The sequence below is a fragment of the Onychomys torridus genome, chromosome 1 (assembly GCF_903995425.1).
Source record: "Onychomys torridus chromosome 1, mOncTor1.1, whole genome shotgun sequence".
NCBI classification, from domain to species: domain Eukaryota; kingdom Metazoa; phylum Chordata; class Mammalia; order Rodentia; family Cricetidae; genus Onychomys; species Onychomys torridus.
The window spans coordinates 32,236,732-32,264,627 of NC_050443.1; the positions used below are offsets into that span (position 1 = coordinate 32,236,732).

At 42.7% G+C, this 27,896-nt stretch overlaps 2 protein-coding genes across 2 annotated transcripts; one reads left to right on the top strand and one right to left on the bottom strand.

The window, feature by feature from the left end:
- Window positions 1-3,161: 3,161 nt before the first annotated feature.
- Window positions 3,162-27,896, top strand: LOC118588974 (L-lactate dehydrogenase C chain). Its single transcript, XM_036195725.1, has 9 exons — window positions 3,162-3,198; window positions 4,299-4,431; window positions 10,561-10,678; window positions 16,884-17,057; window positions 19,500-19,673; window positions 25,472-25,589; window positions 26,294-26,417; window positions 27,533-27,725; window positions 27,868-27,896. The coding sequence occupies exons 2-8, from the start codon at window positions 4,306-4,308 to the stop codon at window positions 27,695-27,697; spliced, it is 999 nt and encodes a 332-aa protein (XP_036051618.1). The 5' UTR covers window positions 3,162-3,198; window positions 4,299-4,305; the 3' UTR covers window positions 27,698-27,725; window positions 27,868-27,896.
- On the bottom strand, window positions 14,160-15,946 carry LOC118585889 (60S acidic ribosomal protein P2-like). Its single transcript, XM_036190869.1, has 2 exons — window positions 15,943-15,946; window positions 14,160-14,511 (listed from the first exon to the last, which is right to left on the bottom strand). The coding sequence occupies exons 1-2, from the start codon at window positions 15,944-15,946 to the stop codon at window positions 14,177-14,179; spliced, it is 339 nt and encodes a 112-aa protein (XP_036046762.1). The 3' UTR covers window positions 14,160-14,176.

Consider the following 27,896-nt stretch of genomic DNA (forward strand, 5'->3'; position numbering starts at 1 on the left):
CAGGTGCCAGGTAGACTACATTGGACTACTTTCTTCATGGAAAGGACACTTTGTCCTTACTGGAGGAGATTATACTTGTCATGGACTTGCCTTTCCTACATGTAATGCTTCTTCCAAAATCACCATCTGTGGACTTACACAATGCCTTCCTTATCCACTGTCATGGTATTCCACACAGTATTGCTTCTGACCAGGGAACTCACTTCACAGCCAGAGAACTGCAGCAGTGGGCCCACACTCATGAAATCCACTGCTTTTACCATGTTCCCTAACCATCTAAAAGCATTTGTTCTGATGTGAGTGAAATGGCCCTTTGAAGACAGAGTCACAGCACCAATTCAGCAGCAGCAGTCTGGAGGGCTGGGCAGGATCCCCCAGAAGGAAGTATTGAATCAACATCTACTATATGGTGCAGTTTTTCCATAGCCAGGAATCATAGATCCAGGAGTTAAGGGATGGGAAAAAAAAGTTCCAGTAACCATCACCTCTAGTGACTCAGTAGGAAATTTTTTGCTTCCTGTTCCTAAGAACTTAAGTTCTGAAGGCTTAGGAGTTTTGGTTTCAGAGGGACCAGTGTACTGCCAGGAGACACAACAAGCATTCATTGAAATAAAGCCAGACTCCCTACCCCACCACATATCACCCACTGACTTTGGGCTTCTGAAAGAAAGGAATAGTATTGTTAGGAGGGGTGATTGATCCAGATCACTGTGGGGACATCGGATTGCTTCTCCACAATGCAGGTGAGAAGATTTATGCCTGGAGTGCAGAGGATCCTTTGGGGAGTCTCTGGGTCCTACCATGGCCTGTGAGTAAAGCCACTGGGAAACCACAACCTAATCCAGGCAGGGTGACAAGGGGCCCTGACAGTTTGGAAGAAAGTATGGGTCATTCCTCCAGGAAAAGAACCCAAACCTGCTGAGGGTGGAGGAAATACAGAGTGAATAGTAGAGGAAGTTAAAAGTACCAGCTAAGGCTATGTAACCAGTTGCAGAAATAAGGATAACTGGCGTATCTGTCCTCCTTTGTTAAGAACCTGTTTGTGTATACTAAACCATTTGCCTTTTCTTTCCTCTATCATGTAATGTAACATTGATTGAGATAATATCAGCGCTTAAGTGCTTAAAATCTGTTCAACCACATTTAAATCACAAGACATTAAAATATTAAGCATTCCCCAAGGGACTTTGCCACCTATCCTAAAATGTATAAAGTGTCTGTGGTTGGGGGGGGGGATGTTCTGAGGTGGAGTTATGGAGTTATACATATGCAGTAATTCTTTGGCAAAGCAAAAGAGAGAGGTGATAAGGATTCACACATAAAGCAAAAATGTCAGCTTCCAATTACAACCCAAAAGGGGAGTGATTGAAGGGTAGTTCTGTGGTAGGTCAACTACAGACCAAGATCAATTAGAGAATCTAGGGATAGCACCTGCCTGAGGAGAAGTTAAAACTTAATTTGCACAAGAAAGAAGCTTGGCACCTATCACCTGCCTGGCCTTAACAGCAATCTCCTTGGGTCAGTGGGGAGTAACTAACCTTAACTCAGCAACTAGCAAGTGACCAAAACATCATCCCAGGAATGTGAGCAGTAAATCTCTTAAGTGAGGGTCTTGTGTAGATAACCTGGGGTGAAGGTAAGGGGTTGAGGATTTAACTGCTAGTGGTTATTTTCTCTTATCTGTAAGGGAGATGAGCTAATGTTTATCTACGTGCAGTTTTGTCCTTGGAAAAAGGTATCTTAGATGAAATACTTTTGCCTGAAGTATGGCCCTGGCCAGATGTATGTTAATAAAAAAATGAACACAGCTGGGGACAGTTATCCACTTACCCCAGATGTATAGGGAAAGTCGTGACAAGATTGAGATGCAATCGTGAGATTACATGTCCATGTAACATGGAGATGCATGGTAAATTGGGAGACTCATAACTGTTATTGCACAAGAAATTTACAACAAGAGACAGCCAGTTCATTCAAGGCAATAATCCCATAATGCCTTGCGTGAGGGTTTCCTCTAACAGAACCCTTAGTTCTGATAGGTTGACCTTCTGAACTCTAGTTGTCACTGCTGTATACTCCATGGACTTTTGCTATCAGCGGCTCTCACTAAGATTGCTTGAAGCAGGGAGACTCATCCTAAATCTAGGTGGCACCTTCTGGTAGCAGCCCACATCAAAGAACCTGGAAGAAGGAAACTGCTTTTTGCCTGCTTGCCGTCAGTCTCACTGGCAAATTCATCTATTCTGTTGCTGTGGCATTCTGTCATCCATATTATAATCAACTTCTTAGGGATGCCAATGTAGACTGGGCGAGCAGCTGGTCAGGGGTCCTCCAGGCCTCCAGTGGCAGTTTGGAACTGCTAAACCATCCAACCTTGTGGACTGAGAAACTACTGAATTCTCAGCCTCTCCTGTGTGAAACAGCCATTGTTGGACTACCCAGACCATGGCCTGTAAGCCAGTGTAACAATCCTCTTTTAATATATATGTATATGTGTATATATGTATATGTATTTGTATATACCTGTGTGTGTGTATATATATATATTCTGGGAGTTCTATTCCTTTAAAGCAGTGGTTCTCAACCTTGCTAATGCTAGGACTCTTTAATACAGTTCCTTATGTTGTGGGGACCCCCATTCATAAAATTATTTCATTGCAGGCCAGACAGTGGTGGTGCACTCCTCTAATTCCAGCACTCAGGAGGCAGAAGCTGGTGGATCTCTGTGAGTTTGAGATCAACCTGGTCTACGGAGCAAGTTCCAAACAGCCAAGGCTACACAAAGAAACCTTGTCTCAAAAAAAAACCAAAAACCAAACTTATTTTGTTATACTTCATAACTGCAATTTTGTTGCTGTTATGAATTGTAATATAAATATCTGTTATTCAGGATATCTGGTATATGACCCTAAAGGGGCAGAGACCCACAGGTTGAGAACCACAGCTTTAGAGAACCCTGACTAATACAGTGTATGTGTGTGTGTGTGTGTGTGTGTGTGTGTGTGTGTGTGTGTGCACATGGAGGCCAGAGGACAACATCAGATTTTGCTCCCTTTACAGGTGTCATCCACCCTGTTCTTTGATACGAGGACACTCGCTAATCAGAGCTTACCTGGCAGTCTAGGGAGCTGCAGGGAGCCTGTGTCTCTGCCTCCCCATCACTGGGATCACTGTGTGTAGGACCACAAAACTTTAAACGTGAGTTCTGGGGATCCAACGCAAGACCTCATGCTTGCATCGCACTCACATTACCAACTGGGCCATCTCCGCAGAACACTAGTTATTTTTTTTAAATGATTAATTATTTATTTATTATGTACACAGAAGAGGGCGCCAGATCTCATTACAGATGGTTGTGAGCCACCATGTGGGTGCTGGGAATTGAACTCAGGACCTCTGGAAGAGCAGTCAGTGCTCTTAAACTCTGAGCCATCTCTCCAACCCCAATTGTAGTTATTTAAATGCTTACAAACAGATGTAAGGGCAAAGGCCTGAGGTATGCTCCCCAAACTCAAAGTTCTGCATTTCCTCCCAAAAGAAAGATGGCATAACTCATGCCAGGGCCTTCAAGGAGGCGCTTCCCAAGCCAGCTGCCATCTTCTGTGTTGTCCCGGGGTACGCAGACCTTCCACTAGCGGCCTTGGAAACCTCGTGGAGCCCCACTCTCAGACTCTGAAAACTGAGCAGTGGGGCCTGCCTGCACCAAAGCACCTGGCGGGCAAAGGGCGGAGCTTGCCTGTGACGTAGAGCCTGGCGCGTTCCTCGTTCGTTACAGCGTTGGCTCCTGAGCCTAACCGTGATCCTGTTGTCACCCCTGGGCCGTGGTGTCGGCTGTAGAGTGTATTTGTTACTTCCTGGGAGGCGTTGGGCAGTGCCTCATCCACCTGGGAAGGAAAGCGTTTAAGGGACGGTGGAGATGGGGAAAGGAGGAGCCTGCTGGGAAGGAGGAGCCAGCAGGAAGGGAGGAGCCTGTCTCCATAGTCCTCTGCTGCACAAGGTTGCACTTTGCTTCCACACTCTGGTCAGGGAACTAACTCTCTGGCTTCCCTCCCCTGGCTGCTGGGATCTGCAAACTCAAGAGGTAGCTCCCAGGCCAGGTGTTGTGGCACAGGCCTGTAAGTGGCAGGAGGATTGCAGTGAGTTCAGGCCAACCTACACTGCATAGTGACTCCCTGGCCAGCCCTAGATTTCACTACAATGTGAAAGCCTGCCTCAACTCCACACCTCACCAGAAAAATGGTTGTTCGATGTCTTGGCTGTAGGGTTTGTGTCCACTGAAATTGTCTTCTGCTCTTTAGGCTCATCATGTCCACTGTCAAGGAGCAGCTCATTCAGAACCTAACTGAAGAAGATAAAACCTCCCGGTGTAAGATCACTGTGGTCGGAGTTGGAAATGTCGGCATGGCGTGTGCTATTAGTATTTTACTGAAGGTAAGTACTGAAGCCTTTTGTGCAGGAAACCAAGTAAGCCCTTAGATCAGGGTTGCAGGGCCGCTCCCTTATTAGAAATATGGAAACGCTGTGGTGTTGACAGATTTAAGCATTTGCTAGGTGTGGTTTTTGGCACAGGCCTGTAATCCTAGTATTTGGTAGGCTGAGGCAAAGATGGTCAGGAGGTCAAGATCATCAACAGCTACAGGTCCAGTTTGAGGCCAGGCTGGACTATGTGAGATTCTGGGAGAGAGTGAGAAGAGAGGAGAGAGGAAGACAGGAGAGAGAAAGAGGATAAGAAGAGAGGCAGAGATGGGTGTGACTCACACTGTGGTTCCAGACAAGCAGCTTGCCTGGGCCCTGGCCACCTGAGCACAGATGCTGTGGTCCTAAGTCCTTCACTGTCGCTTTGAACATTGCTGGAAACTTGCAGAGGGACATAAGAAGCAAAGTCAGCTCAATACCAGAACCCAAAGGCTGAGGAATTGGCAGTGCGGGATGCCTCAAAGGTGGAGGTGAGGAGGAGGTGGAAAGTATCTGAGGAGACACAACTGCCAGGTCCTCTTCTGCATCTTAATCAATCAGGTGGTACTACCCCCCTCCACCCCCACACTCACATCCCACTTGGCTTTGGGAGGTAGTTATCTCCTTTTTCTGTGAGTAGACAATTAGAAAGGGCTGGGGAGGTGGCTCAGTTGCACAGCACTTGCCACACAAGAGTGAGGACCTGAGTTTGAAGCCCCAGTACCTACATAAAGCTGGACATGGTCATGTGTGTCTGTGGTCCCAGCACTCCTACAGAGACATAGGAAGTGGAGGCAGGAGACTTTCTGGAAGTTCAAATGCTAGTTAGCCTGGTGTATGCAACAGAAAGAAAAAGCAAACAAACAAACTCAAACAAACAAACAACCAAAAAAATAGAGGCCTGGGGGCTGGAGAGATTAAGAGGTTAAGAGTACTAACTGTTCCTCCAAAGGTCCTGAGTTCAATTCCCAGCAACCACATGGTGGCTCACAACATTCTATAATGAGATTTGATGCCCTCTCTGACATTCAGGCAGAATACTGTATATATAATAAACAAATAAAATCTTTAAAAAGAACAGTGAGGAAAAAAGTGAGAGAGGTCCTGTTTCAAGCAAGCTGGGAAGTGAAGGTCCATAGTCTTGACGGTAGTGCCCCTAACATCCACACATGTGCTGCGGCACGTGCACCTTGCTGCATGAATGACTGTATACACATATATCACACACATACACAAAGACAAAAGTCATGACTTAAGAAAATATGCCACTGGGAACTACAGAACATCCAAAAGAGAAACAGAAGAGCACTTCCTGTCATGGTTAATTGAGATTTCAGTAGGAACCTAGATGGGCAAAGTTAGACAACAGAAACTTAATGATTGAGTGATGTCACAACCAACTGAAAAAAGGCTGGGGAGACAACTCAGTGATTGACACTCCAGGGCCTGGAGACATGGCTCAATGATTGACACTCCAGGGCCTGGAGACATGGCTCAAAGATTGACATTCCAGGGCCTAGAGACATGACCAATGATTGAGAGCACTTGTTGCTCTTCCAGAAGACCTGGGTTTATTTCTGAGCACCACATCAGTAGCTCAGAACCACTTGCAACTCTAGTTCCAGGGGATCAGCTCTCCTCTTCTAGCCTCTGTGAGCACTGTATGCATTTGTTGCATAGACATACATGTAGGCAAAAGACACTCAAACTAACAAGAGACTTATTCCATCTGACACTTGAGAAACAGAGACAGGAGGTTTGCAAGTCTGAGGCCAGCTAGAAGTGCACAAGACCCTGTCTGAAAAGCTCCACCCATGCTCCAGTAAGAGAAAGAGTCATGACACCTGTGTGTCAGAGGTGTTCTTTAACACACAGAAGGGATGATGCAGGAGTGGGAGAAGCACAGGCTGCTCCCATGTCCACGCAGGACACAGTGGTCACAGCAACTTTCCCCAGACTGACTGCTATTTCCCCCACTGTGGCCATTCTGGTACTCTCTGGAAAAGTGATCTGGGATGTTCAGCCATAATAGAAGCACCTGAATTTGGGGCATTTTCATCTCCCATTACCTGAATATACATATATAAAACTGTCTAATTTTTTTGAAGTACTGAATATATATAATTTAAAAGAGCTAGCTGGGTGGTGGTGGTGCACATCTTTGATTCTAGCACTTAGAAGGCAGAGGCAGGCAGATCTTTGTGAGTTCAAGGCCAGCCTGGTCTACAGAGCAAGTTCTAAGATAGCCCTTTACACAGAAACCCTGTCTTGAACCCCCTCACCCAAAGAAAACAGAAAGAAAGAAAAAAAGTTTTTTCAGGCCTGATGATAAATTACTGAGGCAGGGGGATTACAAGTTCGATGCCAGCTTGTACTATATAGCAAGACCCTATTTCAACACAGTAACAGATAAACGATCAGGGCTGGAGGGTGCCTAGGAATCAGAAAGCACTGGGTTTGATCAATAAGACCAATTACACCTGGATTGGTGGCTCACATCTATAATCCCAGCACCCTGAAGGTGGAGCTATGAGGACCAGAAAAAGTTCAAGGTCACCTTCAGCTATATTGCATGCTTGAGTCCATCCTGGGAAACACGAAACCCTGTCACAAAACAAAAACCACACATACACACATCAGAAACTACTAGAAATTTGCTGTCACTCAAGACTCAGCATTTCTAGTTTGCATCTTTTTAGGTTCAGTCAATAGGTAACGCTAGAGGGAACTGAAAGGCTAGAGGAGAGCCTTGGCCACCCCGTCAGCCACTGCCACCTGATGTTCTGGCCACTGTTACTTCACTTGTAGATATTTACCCAATTCTCAGGTCATTTCTAGCCTCCAGCTTCTCCCCTTCAGCGGCATTGGCAGAGCAGCCCCTCCCTTTGCCTCTTGGGTTCTAGCCTAGGAGTGGTTGCTTCAGACTCCATACAGGTTTGGGGTTACCTCAATGCCCCCTTTACGTCTTTCCACCCTCTCAGCTATTCCTTTATTAAATTCTCTGTTGAAAAACTTCAAGTGATTTTCAATTTACCAACCAGACCCAGATAGACACAGACCTAAAAGTGAATCTGTAGGTATAGTCTAAGTTTCCTCTCACTGTGTGAAGTTTCTCTTCTTTCCATTCCTGATACACAACGTAATTTAGTCAATGCTGGGATATACTCAGCCTTCCATATAGACACTGAGACACTCATATATTTATCCAACTGTGGGTTGAAATTTTAAAACTTGTGTGGCCTGAACATACAAAGACTTTTTGTATTGTCATTCTCTGAACAGTGCAGTGCACTAGAGGCTGGAGAGAGGGATGGCTCTGCAGTAAGAGCACTGGCTGTTCTTTCAACAACCCAGGTCCAGTTCCCAGCACCCACGCTCCATCCCAGGAGATTGGATGCCTTCCTGTGGCCTCAGTGGGCACCAGGCAAGGGCGCACTGACTTAATGCAGACAAAGCTCCTATACACATAAAATAAAGAGCTATCAATCAAAAAACGATGCAGTATGCCAACTATTTGCACAGCATTTCTGTTGTATTAGCTTTTAGTTGTCACCTAGAGATTATTTAAAAATATACAAGATGTGTGTAGGTTATGTACAAACGACCTAGCAGGAGCCATGGCCATTCTCATTGGTGACTGAGGCAGGTTCTGGAGCCCGTCACTCAGGCACTGAAGGAGAGAGAGCTCTGTATCAGTTTTTGGAAGAGCTGCATGGTACCCGCTTCAAGGAGAGCAGCAGCTGGCAGACCCCCCCCCCCTTTTCTTATTCTGAGCAATTAGAATGTGGTCATGGGAACCAAAGAGAACACGTATCCCTTTTCCTTAGTGATTTATTTTATTTATTTATTTATTTATTTATTTATTTATTTATTTATTTATTTATGCTTTTTGAAAGGGTTTCTCTGTGTAGCTTTGGAGCCTGTATCCCTTGAGTGCTGGGATTAAAGGCGTCTGCCATCACTGCCCAGCTTGATTTATTTATTTTGAGTTTATGTGCATTGGTGTGCATTTTGGCTGCATGTCTGTCTTTGTGAGGGTGTCAGATTCCAAAAGTTACAGATAGTTGTGAACTGTCAAGTGGGTGCTAGGAATTGAACATGGGTCCTTTGGAAGAGTAGCCAGTGCTTTTAACCACTGAGCCATCTTTCCAGCTCTAATAATGCAGTTTTGTTTGCTTGTTTTGTTTTGTTTTGATATATGGTCTTATTACATAGCTGTGGCTGTGCTGGAACTCACTATGCAGACCAGCCCGGCCTCAGACTCACAGGGATCCCATCTGTCTCTGCCCCTCAAGTGGAGGAATTAAAGGTTTGGTTGGTGTGTGCTACCACTGCATGGCTGAGAATAAATTTCTTAATAGTCCTATAATCTATGGTGGTGACAAAAATCCAAATGGAGTTAGAAAAAGCCAGGAAAGTTGTAGTTGAATTGTAATCCCAGCCCGTGCGTGGGAGGCTGAGGCAGGGGAATCATGAGCCTGAGATGCACCTGGATCATATAAGCACGGCTTGTCTGCATGATTGGAAATTGAGGAATAACCAACCAGCTTGAGATACTCCTTCAGCCTAGAGGCCAGAAATTAGGCAGTCTCAGAATAGATTTTCCTCTATTGAGTTCATTCTTAGGCACTGTCTTTCTTGCCTGCCTTCCTTCCTTCCTTCCTTCCTTCCTTCCTTCCTTCCTTCCTTCCTTCCTTCCTCCCTCCCTCCCTCCCTCCCTCCCTCCCTCCCTCCCTCCCTCCCTCCCTCCCTTTTCTTTTCCCCAAGACAGGGTTTCTCTGTGTAGTTTTGGTGCCTGTCTTGTATCTCACTCTGTAGACCATGCTGGCCTCAAACTCAGAGATCTGCCTGCCTCTGCCTTCCAAGTCCTGGGATTACAGGTGTCTGGCACCACCGCCCTGCACCACTATCTTTCTATGTGGTAGTAATACAGGTGTTCAGGACAGGCATGATGATACACTCCTGTAATCCCAGCATTTTAGGAGGTAGAGTTAGGAGGATCAGGAGTTTAAGGCCATCCTCAGCTGCATGGACAATTTGAGGCCAATCTGTCCTACTTGAGAACCTGTCTCCAAACAGGTGAGGGACAATACAGTTTGTTCTTAGAGTGTTAAGTCATAATTTGATATGTTATAGTAATATTATATAATATGTTTATAATTTAAGAGAAAAGTGGTCAAAGCTCACAGACACTGTGTTTGCTGTGCTAGACCACCTGTGTGTATTCAGAATGGATTTATTACCTGGGGCTTTGATAGATATCTTTTTATATGAATATAGTGATTGTACACCAGTGAGCACAGCTGGTGAGTTCCCAGTCCAATGAGAATTTTTATTACCAAGGAGGAGGGTTGATACTGGGGCCAGTATAAAAATGAGGTGAGTGAAAATGAAAGACACCGTAGGTGGCTTCTTTCTGTTTGGTCATAAGGATGCACAGTAAAAACAACATTAGCAGCTTGATACCTGGCTGTTAAACACAGTGAAAAACCCTTGGAGAGAATTCCTTCACTTTTCATTGTGTTTAAGGTGTTATTTAAAGACTCAGTTCTAGGTGGATGGAGAGATGGTTCAGGAGTTTAGAGTACTTGCTACTCTCTCTTTTTTAAAAAGATTTATTTATTTATTATATACACAGAGTTCTGTCTGCATGTATGCCTGCAGGCCGGAAGAGGGCACCAGATCTAACTACCGATGGTTATTAGCCACTATGTGGTTACTGGGAATTGAACTCAGGACATTTCTCCAGCCCAATGCTTGCTACTCTTACAGCACTTACATCAAGTAGCTCACAGCTACCTGTAACTCCAGCTCCAGAGGATCTGGCGCCCTCTTCTGGTCTCAGAGTACTACACACATGTTACACATATACACCATGTAGATACCCACATACAAATAAATGAAAATAATGAAATATAATCTCAAAAAAAGAAATATAATCTCTAAAAATAGATCTAAAGACACAATTCTATAAAATTATTACAATTTTGTAAAGGTAAAGCAATTGGTACTTCTTTTATATTCTACTTCACACTCTGCCCTGTGAACCCTTCTTGGTCTCCTAAAAGTTTGGACCATAGCATTTATAACTTTTATGTGTTTCAGGATTTGGTTGATGAACTTGCCCTTATTGATGCTGATGCAGACAAACTGAAGGGAGAGACAATGGATCTTCTGCATGGCAGCCTTTTCTTCAACACTCCAAAAATTGTCTCTGGAAAAGGTGGTTTAGTTTTATGATTTTACTTTCAGAGCCTTGTAAGAAGTAATTAATTTGTCACATGTAGTGGTTTGGATACCTTATAATCCCAACATTTGGGAGGTGGATGTAGGAGGAGGATCTGGAGTTTAGGCCAGGCTCAGCTACATACTGAGTTTGAGTTTGAGGCCAGCTTGGGCTATATGAAACCCCATCTCAAAAACTAGAAAAGGTAATCAATTTTAACACATTGACTTCAGTAAGTATATAATTAAAAATATCTCTGAGCTGGGCAGTGATGGTATTATGTCAAGTATTCAGGAGAAAAAATCAGGCAGATCTCTGGGTTTGAAGACAGCATGATCCACAGAGCAAGTTCCAAGACAGCCAAGGCTGCATAAAGAAACCCTGTCTCGCCAGGTGGTGGTGGCATGCACCTTTAATCCCAGCACTCAGGAGGCAGAGCCAGGTGGATCTCTGTGAGTTCGAGGCCAGCCTGGTCTACAGACTGAGTTCCAGGACAAGGAACCAAAACAACACAGAGAAACCCTGTCTCAAAAAATACCAACATACATATATGTATACATACATATGTATCACTGACATTATGACATAACAATTTAAAGGCTCATTTCTGCTTGATTTATTTATTTTGAAACAGAATCTTACCATATGGTCATGGCTAGCTTGGAACTCACACAAATCTGCCCGCTTCTTTCTCCTGAGTGCTAGAATTAAAGGTGTGTGCCACCAAGCCCAGAGTAAAGGCTTAATGAATGAAAGCATGAATTCATTAATTAGTTGATTATTATTGTTGTTGTTGCTGCTGCTTTTTTTTTCTGAGACAGGGTGTTTGATTTACATTTCTCTGATGATTAAGGATGTTGAGCATATCCTTAAATGTCTTTCAGATATTTGTGATTCTTCTTTTGAGAAGTCTCTGTTTAGCTCTTTAGTCCATTTTTTAATTGAATAGTTCAGTATTTTGATGTCTAGTTTCTTGAGTTCTTTATATACTTTGGAAATCAGTCCTCTGTCAGATGTGGGACTGGTGAAGATATTTTCCCATTCTGAAGGCTGTCGTTTTGTCTTGTTGACCGTGTCTTTGCCCTACTAAAGCTTCTACGTTTCAAGTGGTATTATATTTAGAAGGGTGATCTCCTGTGCCAATGTGTTCAAGACTACTTCCTACTTTCTCTTCTATTAAGTTTAGTGTAACTGGATTTATGTTGAGGTCTTTGATCCACTTGGACTTGAGTTTTGTGCATGGTGACAGATATGGATCTATTTGTAATCTTTTACATATTGACATCCCGTTATGCCAGCACCATTTGTTGAAGACACTTTTTTTTCCCATTGTATAGTTTTGATTTCTTTGTCAAAAATCAGATGTTCATATGTATGTGGACTATATGTCAGGGTCTTCAATTTGATTCCATTGGTCTGTATGCTGGTTTTTATGCCAGTACCAAGCTTTTTTTATTACTATAGCTCTATAGTAGATCTTGAGGTCAGGGATTGTGATGCCTCCAGAGGTTGCTTTATACAGGATTCTTTTAGCTATCCTGGGTCTTTTGTTTTTCCATATGAAGTTAAGTATTGTTCTTTCCAAGTCTGTGAAGAATTGTGTTGGGATTTTGATGGGGATTGCATTGAATCTGTAGATTGCCATTTTTACTATGTTAATCCTACCTATCCATGAGCATGGGAGATCCTTCCATTTTCTGACATCTTCTTCAATTTCTTTCTTTAGAGACTTAAAGTTCTCATCAAAAAGGTCCTTCACTTGTTTAGTTAGGGTTATCCCAAGGTATTTTATATCATTTGTGGCTAAGGGTGATGTTTCTCTGATTTCTTTCTCAGCCCTTTTATCATTTGTGTATAGGAGTGCTACTGATTTTTTGAGTTGATCTTGTATCCTGCCACTTTACTGATGTTTATCAGCTGTAGGAGTTCCCTTGTAGAAGTTTTGGGGTCACTTATGTATACTATCATATCATCTGCAAATAGTGAAAGTTGGACTTCTTTTTTTCCAATTTGTATCCCCTTGATCTCCTTTTGTTTTCTTATTGCTCATGTAGAACTTCAAGTACTATCTTAAATAAATATGGGGAGAGTGGACAGCCTTGTCTTGTTCCTGATTTTAGTGGAATCGCTTTGAGTTTCTCTCCATTTAATTTGATGTTGGCTGTGGGCTTGCTGTAAATTGCCATTATTATGTTTAGGAATGTTCCTTGTATTCCTGATCTTTCTAAGACCTTTATCATGAAGGGGTGTTGGATTTTGTCAAAGGCTTTTTCAGCATCTAATAAGATGATCGTGTGGTTTTTTTCTTTCAGTTTGTTTATATGGTGAATTACATTGACAGATTTTCATATGTTGAACCATCCTTACATCCCTGGGATGAAACCTACTTGGTCATGGTGGATAATTGTTTTGATGTGTTCTTGGATTCGGTTTGCCAATATTTTGTTGAGTATTTTTCATCAACGTTCATGAGGGAGATTGGTCTGTAATTCTCTTTCTTTGTTGCGTCTTTGTGTAGTTTGGGTATCAGGGTAATTGTAGCCTCATAAAAAGAGTTTGGTAATGTTCCTTCTGTTTCTATTGTGTAGAACAATTTGAAGAGTATTAGAATTAGTTCTTCTTTGAAAATCTGGTAGATTTCTGCACTGAAACCATCTGGTCCTGGGCTTTTTTTTTTTTTTTTTGGTCGGGGGACTTTTGATGACTATTTCTATTTATTTAGGGGTTATTGGTCTATTTAAATAGTTTATCTGGTCTTGATTTAACTTTGGTATGTGGTATCTATCCAGAAAATTGTTCATTTCTTCCAGATTTTCCTGTTTTGTGGAGTAGAGGTTTTTGAATTATGACCTGATGATTCTCTGGATTTTCTCATTGTCTGTTGTTATGTCTCCCTTTTCATTTCTGATTTTGTTAATTTGGGAGCTCTCTTTGCCTTTTGGTTAATTTGGCTAGGGATTTGTCTATTTTGTTAATTTTTTTCAAAGATCAAATTCTTTGTTTCATTGATTATTTGTATTGTTCCCTTGGTTTCTATTTTATTGATATCAGCCCTCAATTTGATTATCTCCTGGTATCTATTTCCTCCTGGGTGCATTTGTTTCTTTCTGTTCCAGAGCTTTCATTTGTGCTGTCAAGTCACTAGTGTGAGATTTCTCCATCTTCTCCATGTGGGCATTTAGAGATATGAATTTTCCTCTTAGCACTGCTTTCATAGTGTCCCATAAGTTTGGGTGTGATGTAATTTCATTTTCATTGAATTCTAGGAAATCTTTAATTTCTTTCTTCATTTCTTCCTTGACCCATTGGTGATTCAATTGGGCATTATTCAGTTTCCATGAGATTGTAGGCTTTCTATAATTTTTGTTGTTGTTGAAATCCAACATTAAGGCATGGTGATACATAAGATACAGGAGGTTATTCCAATGTTTTTTTTTTTTTTTTTTTTTTTTTTTTTTTAACATAAAAAGGCTTTATTTGCAGGGGAGCAGGAATTTAGTCAAACAAGCCAAATCCCATGTCATCATCTGACTCCTCGGACTCCTCCTTCTCCTTCTTCTTCTCCTCTGCTGCAGCAGGGGCAGAACCAGCAGCAGGAGCTGCAGAGCCAGGGGCAGCAGAAACAGCCACAGCCCCACCAGCAGGCACACTGGCAAGTTTGCCAACACCCTGGGCGACGACATCCTCAGTGTTTTTTCCATTCAGCTCACTGATGACCTTGTTGAGCCGGTCATCATCCACCTCGATGCCCACGCTGTCTAGTATCTTCTTAATGTTTTTGGCACTAGGAGAGGAGTTGTCCCCAAGGGCAGCAAGCAAATAGCGGTGACCTCGGCAGCGTCAGGCAGCCTTCCAATGTTTTTGTATCTGTTGAGATTTGCTTTGTGACCAAGCATGTGGTCAATTTTTGAGAAGGTTCCATGGGGTGCTGAGAAGAAAGTGTATTCTTTTGTGTTAGGATGGAATGTTCTGTAGATATCTAAATTAAGTCCTTTTGAGTCATAACATCTCTTAGGTCCTTTATTTCTTCGTTAAGTTTCAGTCTGGTAGATTTGTCTTTTGGCGAGAGTGCCACTTTTAATGTGTGGGGTTTGATGTGTGATTTAAGTTTTAGTAATGTTTCTTTTATGAATGTGGGTGCCTTTGTATTTGGGGCATAAATGTTCAGAATCGAGACTTCATCTTGGTGGATTTTTCTGTGATAAATATGTAATGTCCATCCTGATCTCGTTTGATTGATTTTAGTTTGAAGTCTATTTTATTAGTTATTAGGATAGCTACTCCAGCTTGCTTCCTAGGTCCATTTGATCGGAAAGCCTTTTCCCACCCCCTTACTATGAGGTAATGTATGTCTTTGAAGTTAAGGTGTGTTTCTTGTTTGCAGCAGAAGGATGGATCCTGTTTTCTTATCCATTCAGTTAGTCTGTGTCTTTTTATAGATGAGTTGAGACCATTGATATTATGGATATTAATGACCAGTGATTGTTAATTCCTGTTATTTATTTATTTTTGTGGTAGTGTTGTGTTTTGTGTTTTCCTTCTTTGGTATTTCTTGGTATGGGATTATCTATTGCCTGAGTTTTCATGGGTGTGTTTAGCTTCTTCAGGTTGGATTTTTCCTTCTAGTGCTTTCTGTAGGGCTGGATTTGTGGATAGGTATTGTTTAAATCTGATTTGATCATGGAATATTTTGTTTACTCTGTCTACATTGATTGAGAGTTTTTCTGGGTCTAATAGTCTGGGTTGGCATCCATGGTCTCTTAGTGTCTGCATAACATTTGTCCAGGACCTTCTAGCTTTCATAGTCTCTATTGAGGAGTCTGGTGTTATTCTGATGGGTCTGCCTTTATATGTTACTTGGTCTTTTTCCTTTGCGGCTCTTAATATTTTTTCTTTGTTCTGTATGTTTAATGTTTTGATTATTATGTGGTGAGGGGACTTTTTTTTTTTTGATCCAGCCTATTCAGTGTTCTGTAAGCTTCTTATATCTTCATAGGTATTTCTTTCTTTAGGTTAGGAAAGTTTTCTTCTATGACTTTGTTGAATATATTTTCTGTGCCTTTGAGTTGGTATTCTTCTCCTTATTCTATCCCTATTATTCTTAGGTTTGGTCTTTTCATGGTGTCCCAAATTTCTTGGATTGATTTCTTCTACTTCTTCTGCATTGGTACGTTCAGGTCTTGCAGGTGTAGAATCACTAGGTTCTGATGTTGTCATATATGTCTTTATGTTGTTGCCTGTATTTTTGCACTGGCACCTACTCATCTTTTCCTCTGCTCTTTGCAGGCGGTGTCTGTGTCTAAAGGTGCCTCTGTGACCTTCACATGAATTCCATGCCATGGCACACGCACATACACACACAAATAAATGAGGACATGAATGATATGTCTTATGAGTTTACATGCTTAGAGGAACTTCTAATTGAAAAAGTGTCTAATAATGTTTAATAATGATAAGCAAAGCTGTTTTATTGAGGTTGGATATATATAGTAAGTGAAATGATTTCCAGACTGATAATTACACTTAGTAAATATAGGTGGTTTATTTACTTATGTGGGTTAAGATGAGACTTATTTGTAATACTGAATATGGTTCCTTATAATAATTAGAGGTAAATCTGTTATTGCCTTTAGAAAGTCTCAGAGTTCTAAACTTTTGTCTGTTTGTATTTTGAGACATATTTTCTCTGTGTAGTTTTGGTGCCTGTCCTGGATCTCACTCTGTAGACCAGGTTCGCCTCGAACTCACAGAGATCCACCTGCTTCTGCCTCCCTAGTGCTGGGATTAAAGGTGTGCGCCACTACCTTCTGGCAAGTTCTAAACCTCTAATTCATTTGGGTGTTGCTGGAAAGCCAGGGCACTGGGGATGTAGTTCAGTGGTGGCATGGCCATTGGTTCAAATCCCAGCAACAGAGGAAGCAAAAACAGAAGCCAGAGCACTGCTGACTTCCTTGCCCCAGGCCTTCCTGACAACCAGGAACGAGAGTTAAAGGGAATAGCAGATGAGGAGGGGCTTTATGAATGCTGGCAAGTGGCAACAAGTCTTGTTTGGTTTATGCAAGATGCTACATTGTGGGGAGTCTGTCTGTTTCCAAAACCAGGATGTGGAGGTTAGTCTCAACAGTATGGGATGGAGGTTTACAGAGTAAGGCACAGTGGTGGCCAGTCCTCATCCAAATACTGCCCTCTGTTTCCTTCTTAGATTACAATGTAACTGCCAACTCCAAATTAGTTATTGTCACAGCTGGTGCAAGGCAGAAGGTGGGAGAATCGCGCCTTGACCTGGTCCAGCGTAATGTTGCTATCATGAAATCCATCATTCCCGGCATAGTCCAAAACAGTCCTGACTGTAAAATACTGATTGTCTCAAACCCAGGTGAGGACCCCATCCCCCTCCTGAATGATAATTTCCCATACCATTCCATCCTAAACTTCACTAAGGTTACGTTTGTGGGTAATAAGCTTCGTTCACTCCAAGTCTGTCATGCCATAAGTTTTTTTGTTTGGTTGGTTGGTTGGTTTTTTGAGACAGGGTTTCTCTGTGTAGTTTTGGTGCCTGTCCTGGATCTCACTCTGTAGACCAGGCTGGCCTCGAACTCACAAAGATCCTCCTGGCTCTGCCTCCCGAGTGCTGGGATTAAAAGCCTTTGCCACTGCTGCTTAGTGCCATAAGCTTTGATAGATGCCATATGGTGCCATCACAGTAAGATCTGGAGCATCTCTATCACTGCTGCAGGACCATGGGTTCATCTTTGGCTCATCCTTGACTCATTTTCTGGGACTTCAGAAACAAAACAAAACCAAACCCAGCAGAGAGTATCAATTTTTCTACACCAGCCCCTTTCACAGCACAGTTATTTTGGATTCATCTGTATCTGAGATGTGTCAGGGTTTGCACCTTTGCCTTGCTGGAGTCTTCTATTGATGTTTCCCTGTGTGTGTGTGGTGTGATGAGCAGGTATGTGCACATGCATGCCCATGTGGAGGCAAGAGGTTGGTGTCTTCCTCCCCTGCTCTCCAGCATCTCTCACTGAACATGGAGCTTGCCATTTTGGCTAGACTACTGACCATGAGGTTCTTGGGCCTATGGGTCTCTACATCCCCTACACTCACCTGCCCTTTTTATGTATATATATTTAAAAAATCAGATCCCATTATATATGCTTGTGAGCTGCCATGTGGTAGCTGAGAATTGAACTCAGGTCATCCAGAAGAGAAACCAGTGCTCTTAACCGCTGAGCCATCTCAGTACCGCACCCCCATGTCTTACTTTTTATATGGGTACTAGGGATCTGAACTTAGGTCCTCATGCTTGGATAGCAAGCACTCTACTCACTGAGCCAACTCTGTGTCCTGTTTTACATTTCCAATACTCTTTTTTCACCTGTTAATGTTTATTTTATGTGTATGAACGTTTTGCCTACATGTATGCATGAGTACCACATGAATGTCTGGTAACCATGGAGGCCAGAAGAGAGTATAAGATCCTCTGGAACTTAAGTTCCAGATAGTTGTGAGCCATCATGTGGTGCTTGGAACCAAACCTGGGTCCTCTACAAGAGCAGCAAGTGCTCTTAACCACTAAGGCATCTCTGCAGCTCCTGTTGATTTTGTTTGTTTGTTTGTTTGTTTGTTTGTTGAGACAAGGTTTTGCTGTGTAGCTTTGGAGCCTGTCCTGGAACTCACTCTGTAGACCAGGTTGGCCTCAAACTCACAGAGATCCACCTGCCTCTGCCTCCCAAGTGATGGGATTAAAGGCATGCATCACCACCACCTGGCCCGTTCATAGGTTTATAAGGATAATGTGTGGTCATACTTCCTCCTTTCTTTGGAGTAAGTGATGGGGGCAGGGAGGCCCCAGTGGGTCACATACTCTGAAGTGTTTGACTCTGTTAGAACCTGCTTTCAAAGTCCTGTGCTGTAATCGAAAGATTTCCAATGTCCCACCCAGCCTGTGGTCGGGACAAATCTCTCTCACCCACAGTCCCACAGCCACTTATAAAATTATCACTCAGAGGCTTATTATTAATTACAAACTGTATGCCCAATGGCAGGCTTCTTGCTAGCTAGCTCTTTCATCTTAAATTAACCCATTTCTATTAATCTATGTATTGCCATGTGGCCATGGAATTACTGGTCTGTTGGTATGTTGCTCCTTGGGGTGGCAGGCTGGCATCTCCTCTGCCTCTGCCCTTCTTCTTCCTGTCTCTCTCTTGGATTTCCTGCCAGGCTATAACCTGACTCGCCATAGGCCATAGTAGCTTCTTTATTAGCCAATCATAGCATCACATATTCACAGCGTACAGAAAGACATCCCACAGCACTGTCCTTAGACAATCTCACCAGCACTCTGTTCCCTGTGTTCTTACCAATGCTGCTCTCGTCAGCCTTTCAAATGTTTAACTCCAGTGTCTTGTTCCCCCGTGTCTTATTTTTGAAGATTAGTCTGACCAGACAGAGTTTCAACATCAAAGCCAAGTTGGCATGGTATTTCTGTATCCACACATTATTCTAGGGAATATTTTGATAGGTCAGGTGAGGATGAGCCAATGGAAAGAAGAAATTCAGGGGCTAAAGAGGTGGAAACTGACCCACTATTAGATTTGCTGAAAAGCCCATAGAGTATCTCAGAAGATGCTTTAAGATTCTACTAGTGAATGACTTCACATAAAATCCCTGATGCCTACTTTTTAGATTTACTGTACTTTGAACTCTGATGAATCTGCATTTGACTCCAGACAATGTAGCTTTTTATAAAAGCAACTATAAAGAGAAATCGCTATGAATCTTTCTCAGTGTTTGAAATTGTTCTTCCTAGTGGATATTTTGACTTATGTGGTATGGAAGATAAGTGGCCTCCCTGCAACTCGTGTAATTGGAAGTGGCTGTAACCTAGACTCTGCCCGTTTCCGCTACCTGATTGGAGAGAAGTTGGGTATCCACCCTACTAGTTGCCATGGCTGGGTTCTCGGAGAACACGGTGACTCTAGTGGTGAGTGTGCCCCAGTTATTGTAAATGCCCTTCCAGTGTTCAGTAATGCCTCTCTTCAGAACCCATTCTCTGTATAATTTTCATTTTGTTGTTATTTTCTTTGGTGTATGTTTTTTTCTATTTGTATGTTTTTCCAGACTATTTTAATTGAGCGAGTCATGGTAGTGTCTACCTGAATCCCAGAACTTCAGAGGTAGAAGCAGGAAGATTGCTAGTTCTAGCCAGCCTGGGCTACAAAACAATACCCTCTAAGACAATGGAAAACATTCATTAATGCACAATTATGCATAGATGGAGAGTACACTTAGATGACAGATGCATATGTATGTACCCTAGTGATCAAATCAATGCTATCAGCTTTGTGATCACCTCATGGTGGATTCAGCCTTTGCTAGTTAAAAAAAAACAAAAAAGTTTCTGGGCTATGCACTGCTTTGACAGAACTGCTTCTGGCTCCAGACCCAGAGCTGGCGGTAAACTGTACCACTGCCATGTTGGGAAGCTGAGATGGGCGGAGCCAGCAGCCACAGCTGTGTTTTAGTGTTACAAAGATGGATATTACACAGAGAATCTGGTTTGTCTTGTCTTTGGTATTTTTAACTGCAGAAAAAAATTTGATCGTAAAAGCTGTTGAATTAAACAAATATGTAAATTTTCAAGGTACCTTGACTTCAAAATTTGGATATAAGGATATTTTGCTTTGGAAAAGAGTCTCTGCTTTTGTTTCCACAGAAAGCCAGAGGCTATGGGTTTGTTCCAGATTAAGATACATCAGGTTTCATCAGCCAAGACCACCTGAAAGGTCTGCGATGACACCATGGCCCAGATGATCCGAGATCCAAAATGGTTTCAAGGCAACTGGCTCAGAGGTTTACCCTCACGGTGTAGTTGGAGAGCTTCTCTCCAGGTTCCACCAAGCCCCTGTGGTCCCACAACCCATGTATAAAATAATCATACAGACACTTATATTATTTAAACTGCTTGGCCATTAGCTCAGGCCTACCATTGTCTAGCTCTTACTCTTATATTTAGCCCATTTCTGTTAGTCTATACTTTGCCACATGGCTTGTGGCTTACTGGTGTCTTTACATGTTGCTTCTCATGGCAGTGGCTGGCAGTGTCTCCTCCCAGCCTTCCTGTTCCCAGCCTTCTCCTCTTCCTTGTCCCACCTACCCTATCCTTCCTGCCTGGCTACTAGCCAATCAGCACTTTATACAGAGTGATATATACACAGCATCACAGACTACTCCATAATCCTAAAATTTTCTTTGTGTCCCCATAAGATACAGCGCCCCCCTCCAGCAGGTAGTAGTAAGAAAAACTACGCACAAATTCCCAGCTGGCTTTGGAGATGGAATTGGCTCACTCCTTCTCTAAACCCAAGCACATTGTTAAAAGAAAAGGTTAAGGGATTCTTGTGTCCCAAATCAGAAGAGCTCTCTGGTGTGGGGCAGAGAAAAACCAATATTTTATTTAAAACAGGTTGATTATTAATGCAATCTCTTTCTAAAGATAAAAAGGGGATATGATATAGATATAATAGGATGAAAGGGTAGATTAGTGAACTTACTTCTAAAGAGCAACAACTCATTTAAAATGTTTTACATTGGTATAGATTTTAGTCTACTGATACAAACTTAAAGTTAATTTTGTTATACTGTGTGTGTATTTCTACTCTTGTTTAAGGTATTATGTTTGTATAGCTCATTTAAAATTGTAATGGATAATTAAAAATAGAGTAAAAACTGGTCATCTATGATAATCATACTCATAGCCTAGTTAGTTAAGTCTTCTAGGTATACACAGAGATATTTCAGATAGACAGGTAATCTTCAAACACTTCAAAGGTCTACAGAATATGGCATTGAAAATATTTTTAAAATTTAGACTTTCTGGACAGTGAAACATGTCTGCTCCTGGCAGCACCAATTTACTTCAGAGAGGAAGATGGGCATTAAAGACACTTCATATGGAGTTTATCTTCACCTTGGCAAAAATAGCCATTTGGGCAAGAAACTGTTCTTGCCTGGACTGCTTGATCAACTGAACATGCAGGACCCATAGAAAGGTGACCACTAAACTTTGCTTGACAAAATGGTCCTTCAGGTTCCTGCTTCGCAGAGGAAACTGCCAGACATTCTACAGGACACTGAGAGAAGTGACCAAGAGACTCTAGCCCTGTGGGCTGAAGACAAATGCCCCAACTTTACATAGGAACACTAGGTGACTGTCCAGGCTGCCAGCTGTCTCTGTCTACTCTTGCAAGACTCCCGAAAAATGCTTGCATCCTTCTCCCGGTTCTCAGGTAATATTATATCCTTCTGAGGTCTTTGATGTGGTTGAAGACTAGATAGTTATAATTTTCTCAGTTATAATAAAAGATAAGTTAGATATAAAACCTTAGACTCACAAATATAAGATAGATAGGATATCTTCTTTAATATTGTAACTGTAATTCCTGCTTGATAATTGTTTTATTTTCTGAAATTTTACTATATAAAACTTAAAACCTTGCTTTAAAAAAAAAAGGGGGAAGTGCTGTGGGATGTTATGTATGTCAAATGTGTTGCTCTGATTGGTTAAAATAAATAAAGTACTGATTGACCAGTAGCCAGGCAGGAAGGATAAGGTAGGCGGGACAAGGAAGAGGAGAAGGCAGGGAACAAGAAGGCTGGGAGGAGACACTGCCAGCCACTGCCAGGAGAAGCAACATGTAAAGACACCGGTAAGCCACAAGCCATGTGGCAAAGTATAGACTAACAGAAATGGGCTAAATATAAGAGTAAGAGCTAGACAATGGTAGGCCTGAGCTAATGACCAAGCAGTTTAAATAATATAAGTGTCTGTATGATTATTTTATACATGGGTTGTGGGACCACGGGGGCTTGGTGGAACCTGGAGAGCTTTCCAGCTACATAAATTTATCATTTCTCTGTGATGAGAACATTAAAAATCTAGCTAGTTTGAGATAGATAATATTTTAAATGATTTTTATCATTATAAATTATGTGTATGTATGCATGCCTGTGGGTGGGTATGTGCACCTGAGTAGAGGTGCCTACAGAGCCCAGAGGTGCTGTATCCCACTGGAACTGGGGTTATAGTTGGTTGACAGCTGCCTGATGTGGGTGCTGGAAAGAGCAGGATCTGTTCTTAACCACTGAGCCTTCTCTCCAGCCAGAGACCGTACTTGCCCTTTTTAAAGGACAGGTCTTCTGGATGTCAGGCTGTCCTGAACCTTGCTCAGTAGCTAAGGATGACCTTCAAGTTTGTTCCTCCTGCCTCTATTTCCCAAGCACTCTGTCAGCTAAACTCTGTGCCCAGCACAAGAGCACATAATCACCAACTACAGTCTGTTTACCCTGCCACCGAGCACCAGCACTTGCCTCTCTTCTGCTCAGAAGTGTGTGCTGCCCCTGAGACCCCGTTTCCCTACCTTCCCCATATCTCATGATCTCGATTCTGCACTTTCTCATGTCTGCTTTTTTAGATTTCGTATTTAAGTGACACCACTCCACAGTTGACTTTCTGTGTCTGGCGTATATTGCTGAACATAATTCCCTGTTTCACTCTGGTCATCACAAATGACAAGATTGGATTCTTTTGAGGCTGAGCAGTATTGCATCACACACACGCACACGTTTATTTTCTTCTGTCTTTTGATGGAATTTTGGCTGACTGTAAGTCTTTTTTTTTTTTTTTTTTTTTTTGAGCTGAGGATTGAACCCAGGGCCTTGCGCTTGCTAGGCAAGTGCTCTACCACTGAGCTAAATCCCCAACCCTTACCTGACTGTAAGTCTTGTAGCGTGCATGTAAGACTGTAGTAAACAGAGGTGGGCAGCTGTTGTCCTCAATATACTGACCTCAATTTCTTTGATTGTGTGGCATTCCCAGTAATGGGATACTGGCTGATATGGTTAACTCTAGTTTTAGTTTTTGAGGCATCTCCATGGTGTTTCCCACACATGGATGTGCCAACTCACATTGCCATCAGCAGGGCATGAGTGTCTCCTTTCTCTACTACCTTGCTGGCCTTTGTTACCTCCTGTCTTTTTGACAGTAGCCACTCTGATTAGGGAGAGAGGAGTTTCACTGTGAGTTTGTTGTTCTGTCTTTAGCGTTTTTTGGTTGTTTTTGTTTTTTGAGCAAAGGACTCACTCTGCAGGTCAGGCTGTGTAACTGCTCCCCACTGAAGATCGGCAACGCCACATGCTTTGGCGACACAGAAGCTGCTCTCCTTACCATGTTAAGCATGACTTTGATGCTGGAGGCCGAGGTGGTCCTCCTGTCTTGATCTCCCATGTGCTGGGATTATAGGCCAACTCTCATGGTTTTGTTTTATACTTCCATGTTGAGTGATGTGAAGCACATTCCATTTTCCTCTTTACAGAAGTACACGTTCAAATCTTCTGAACACTTTAGACAGATGCACATATTTGTTCTTGTTACCTACGTGTCTGAGTTCCTCATGTTCTCTGAAACTTGAACTCTCATCAGTCTGTAACTTACAGATATTTTCTTCTGTTCTATACTACACTCCACTCTCTTATTTATTGATACAATGCCATTCATCTATTTGATGTGTGTGTGTGTGTGTGTTGGTGTGCATGAATGAATGTAGGCTCAAAGTTGATGTCAGGTGTCTCTCATTGAGCTCTACCAATCTTGGGCAGTCCACATAGCCCGCTTGCCTGGGGATTCCATCTTTGCTCTCTAATTTATACAAAGGTGGTTTGATTTCATATCCTTGGAAATAGTTTATATGAGTCTATGTGGCTGTTTATTGCTCCTCAGCTCTGTTGCTGTGGGGAAATGTGGTATAATGTGCAGTTCCCTCTCCACTAACTGATAGCATGTTCCTTTGCAATCCTTTTTCTTTGTAGATTCTGCATTTTGTATATTGCTTTAAAATGTTTCCTGTGCCATATAGCTATAAATAATTCAACCATGTGTTGTCTAATGTTATTTCCTATAATTTCTCTTTCTGTTCATTTATTTTGGGGGCTGGAGAGATGGCTCAGCAGTTAAAGAGTAGATGCTCATTGCTACTGTAACTCCAGTCTCAGGGGATCCAACACTCACTTTTAGATTCTGCTCCCATTTATGTGCACAAACCCACATACAGACACACAGGTATACCTCAGTAAACATCACAAAATACGAACAAAAACAATAAATCTTAAAAAAACAAATACCCGAATGCCTTGTTTTTATATATGATGTGAGACTGCATCTTAACATCCAAACAAAAAATACTCCTAGGTGTGCTGGTGAATACTTTGTAATGGCAGCACTTAGGAGGCTGGGACAGAAGGATCAGGAGTTCACAGACATCCCTAGGGTACATAGCAAGTTCAACACTCTCAAGTAACCAGAGCTAGGGGTGGTGATGTATGCCTAAAATCTAATAATTTGGAAGTTGTGGGTGGAGGCAAGAGGATCAGGAGTTGGAGGTCACCTTTGGCTATACATTGAGTTTGAGGCCAGCCAGAGTTTTATATATATATATATATATATATATATATATATATATAATTTCTTAAAAACACAGAGCAAAGCCTGTCAGTCAACACTAGCCTAGTGTGGGAGCATATGCTTGTCATCCAGCACTCAGGGCAAAGGCAGGAAGACAGGGATTTGAAGACATCTGGGGCCTTTCTCAAAAGAACCAAACCAACACAGAATAGACTCCCCTCCTGACTCCCAACAAAACCACCCAGCACTGAACTCAAGCAACCAACTCAGCTTTGGCAAGAGGAGCTCACATGGAGAGTTGGTTTTATGTTTTGTTTTCTTAGTGCCCTTATGGAGTGGTGTGAATGTTGCTGGCATACCTCTGAAGTCACTGAACCCAGCATTAGGAACGGACTCGGACAAGGAACAGTGGAAACAGATCCACAAACAAGTGGTGGAAAGGTGACAGTAGTTCTCTCATTTTTAATGCCCCAAGCATTATTAAGAAAAAAGCTGAGTGGTGGTGGCGCACTTGGGAGGCAGAGGCAGGCAGATCTCTGTGAGTTCAAGGCCAGCCTGGTCTACAGAGCTAGTTCCAGGATAACCAAGTCTATACAGAGAATCCCAATCTTGAAAAATAATAAATAAATGTTAATTCCATTTTGTGGTGTTTATGTCCTAGTATTTTGACTTCATGATACAGATGAACTGATTCTTTTTGTTCTTTGTTTTGAGACAGTCTCTCTATGTATACTATGCTGACCTAGAAGTCTTAGAGATCTGCCTGTCTCTGCCTCCTGAGTACTTGGATTAAAGGCATTTGCCACCAGACAGGGTGTGTGTGTGTGTGTGTGTGTGTGTGTGTGTGTGTGTGTGTGTGTGTGTGTGTGTGTGTGCGCGCGCGTGTGCATGTGTGTGTAGTTGGCCCAGAACTCACTATGTAGACCAAGCTGGCCTGGAACTCAAGAGATTCACCTGTGCTCTACCATGCTGAGGCTGAGGTCTATTTTTAAAAATTTTAAGTTATGAACGCTTCTAGAAGAACTCTGAGAAAATGTTCATAGCATGGCATAAACAGATATGCTTCATAAGGGATAAGTGTGCAACCATGTTGTCTCTGAGTTGACCTCTCCATGATTTTTATTTCCTTCCTCATGTCACTGCAGTGCCTATGAGATCGTTCGACTGAAGGGCTACACCTCTTGGGCTATTGGGCTCTCTGTGACAGATGTGGCAGGATCAATGCTGAAGAACCTTAGGAGGGTGCATCCTGTTTCCACACTGGTTAAGGTATGCCTGGAGGAAATGGTGCATTTGTCATATTCCTGGTCACTGGTGAGGTTGAGTGTAGAGTATCTTCAGAATGAGGCAGGTGACAGAGAGTTTGAGGTAGGAAGAAGTATTGGGAGAACACAGGAGTAAGGGTCCACCTTGCACTCCTAGGAAAGTTGCAGAGAGTATGAGACTCTGGGCATGTATGGGAAGTTGGGATGCACTGTCAGTCTAGAGACCCTGACCCTCAACGCTTATACCCGACATGTTTACAGCCAAAGCTGTTCCACTACCATCCACAAAGGCAACCTCAGCCCTGGAGGGGTGGGAGTGGGGGGCAGGAAGATGGGAAGAATTCACTGGGTGTTTCATCTTCCAGGAGTGGTGGTGGGGTAGGTAGTATGGGACAGCAGATGCTGGCTATATGGTGACTGTAACACTGTCTCACAGCTGTTTCCGTAGCCTTGGCTATGGCAATGTAGAGAATGTTGGCCCACTGGTTAGAATCCCACAGCTAAGTAATGTAGTGGCTATACCTCTCCCATGTCCCTGTCCAGCCTGGGAGTCCTAGGGTGGCTCTCCAGGAAAGGTGGCAGTTTAAGGGTACAGGACAGGGTTACATCTCAAGGACATGTCCCCACATACTACACTGGGCATGTTGGAGTAGCCCTGGGCTCCTCCTTTGGGACTTCACCTCTGGAGGCTTAAGAAGCCATCTGTAGCAACTGGTGTCCAGACTCAGTGGTGCCCTCTGTTAAAAGGTACAAAGTAGAGGCTTTCTGGTCACCACTCACTTTAGCCTTCCCTGTCTGTCCCCTTGGTGTACACAGAGGCTGCTTGCTCTCAGCCCTTCACCAGATAAAAAGGTCACATAAAGACAGCACCACATCCTTCCCTTTTGACATCAAGGTGGTCTGTTGAGGGATGGAGGGAGATTTTATCTTTCCCTGATCCTTTTTAAGGCCTCTGGCACATTCTTGTTGGTGGCCATCCTCACGGTCCAGGACAAAGATGGCTCTGAGCTCTGCCTCTGCACAGCTCTGCTTGGTGCTATAGTTACTGCTCATTTTTATTCTGAAGCTTTCCTGCACAGTGGCAAGGGAATCAAACAATGATGTGACCTTGTATTTCAGGGCTTATATGGGATAAAGGAGGAAATCTTTCTCAGTGTTCCTTGTATCTTGGGACGAAACGGCGTCACAGACATTGTGAAAGTGAACCTGAACTCTGAGGAGGAGGAACTTCTCAGGAAGAGTGCAGAAACCCTCTGGAACGTCCAGAAGGACCTGGAAATATGAAGTCTCAACATTCTACACTTTTACAGATGTATGATTGCATATTTCACATTTCAAGTGTTTCCATATAATAAAAAGTTAAACAAAAGATTGGAGATCTATGACATAACAGCAGTCTCTTGAGGTCAGAAAGATAAGTGCTGAAGACATTTCTTCCTTCCTTTTCTTTTTAGACGGGTCTCACCACAGAGCCTGGCTGGCC

What these genes read in the sequence shown, in the direction of transcription:
- LOC118588974 (XM_036195725.1), top strand. Translation starts at nt 4,306, where the DNA reads ATGTCCACTGTCAAGGAGCAGCTCATTCAGAACCTAACTGAAGAAGAT. An exon ending in AAAAATTGTCTCTGGAAAAG is followed by an intron (nt 10,679 to 16,883) that starts GTGGTTTAGTTT and finishes TTTCCTTCTTAG; the next exon opens with ATTACAATGTAACTGCCAAC. An exon ending in CTGTTTCCACACTGGTTAAG is followed by an intron (nt 26,418 to 27,532) that starts GTATGCCTGGAG and finishes CTTGTATTTCAG; the next exon opens with GGCTTATATGGGATAAAGGA.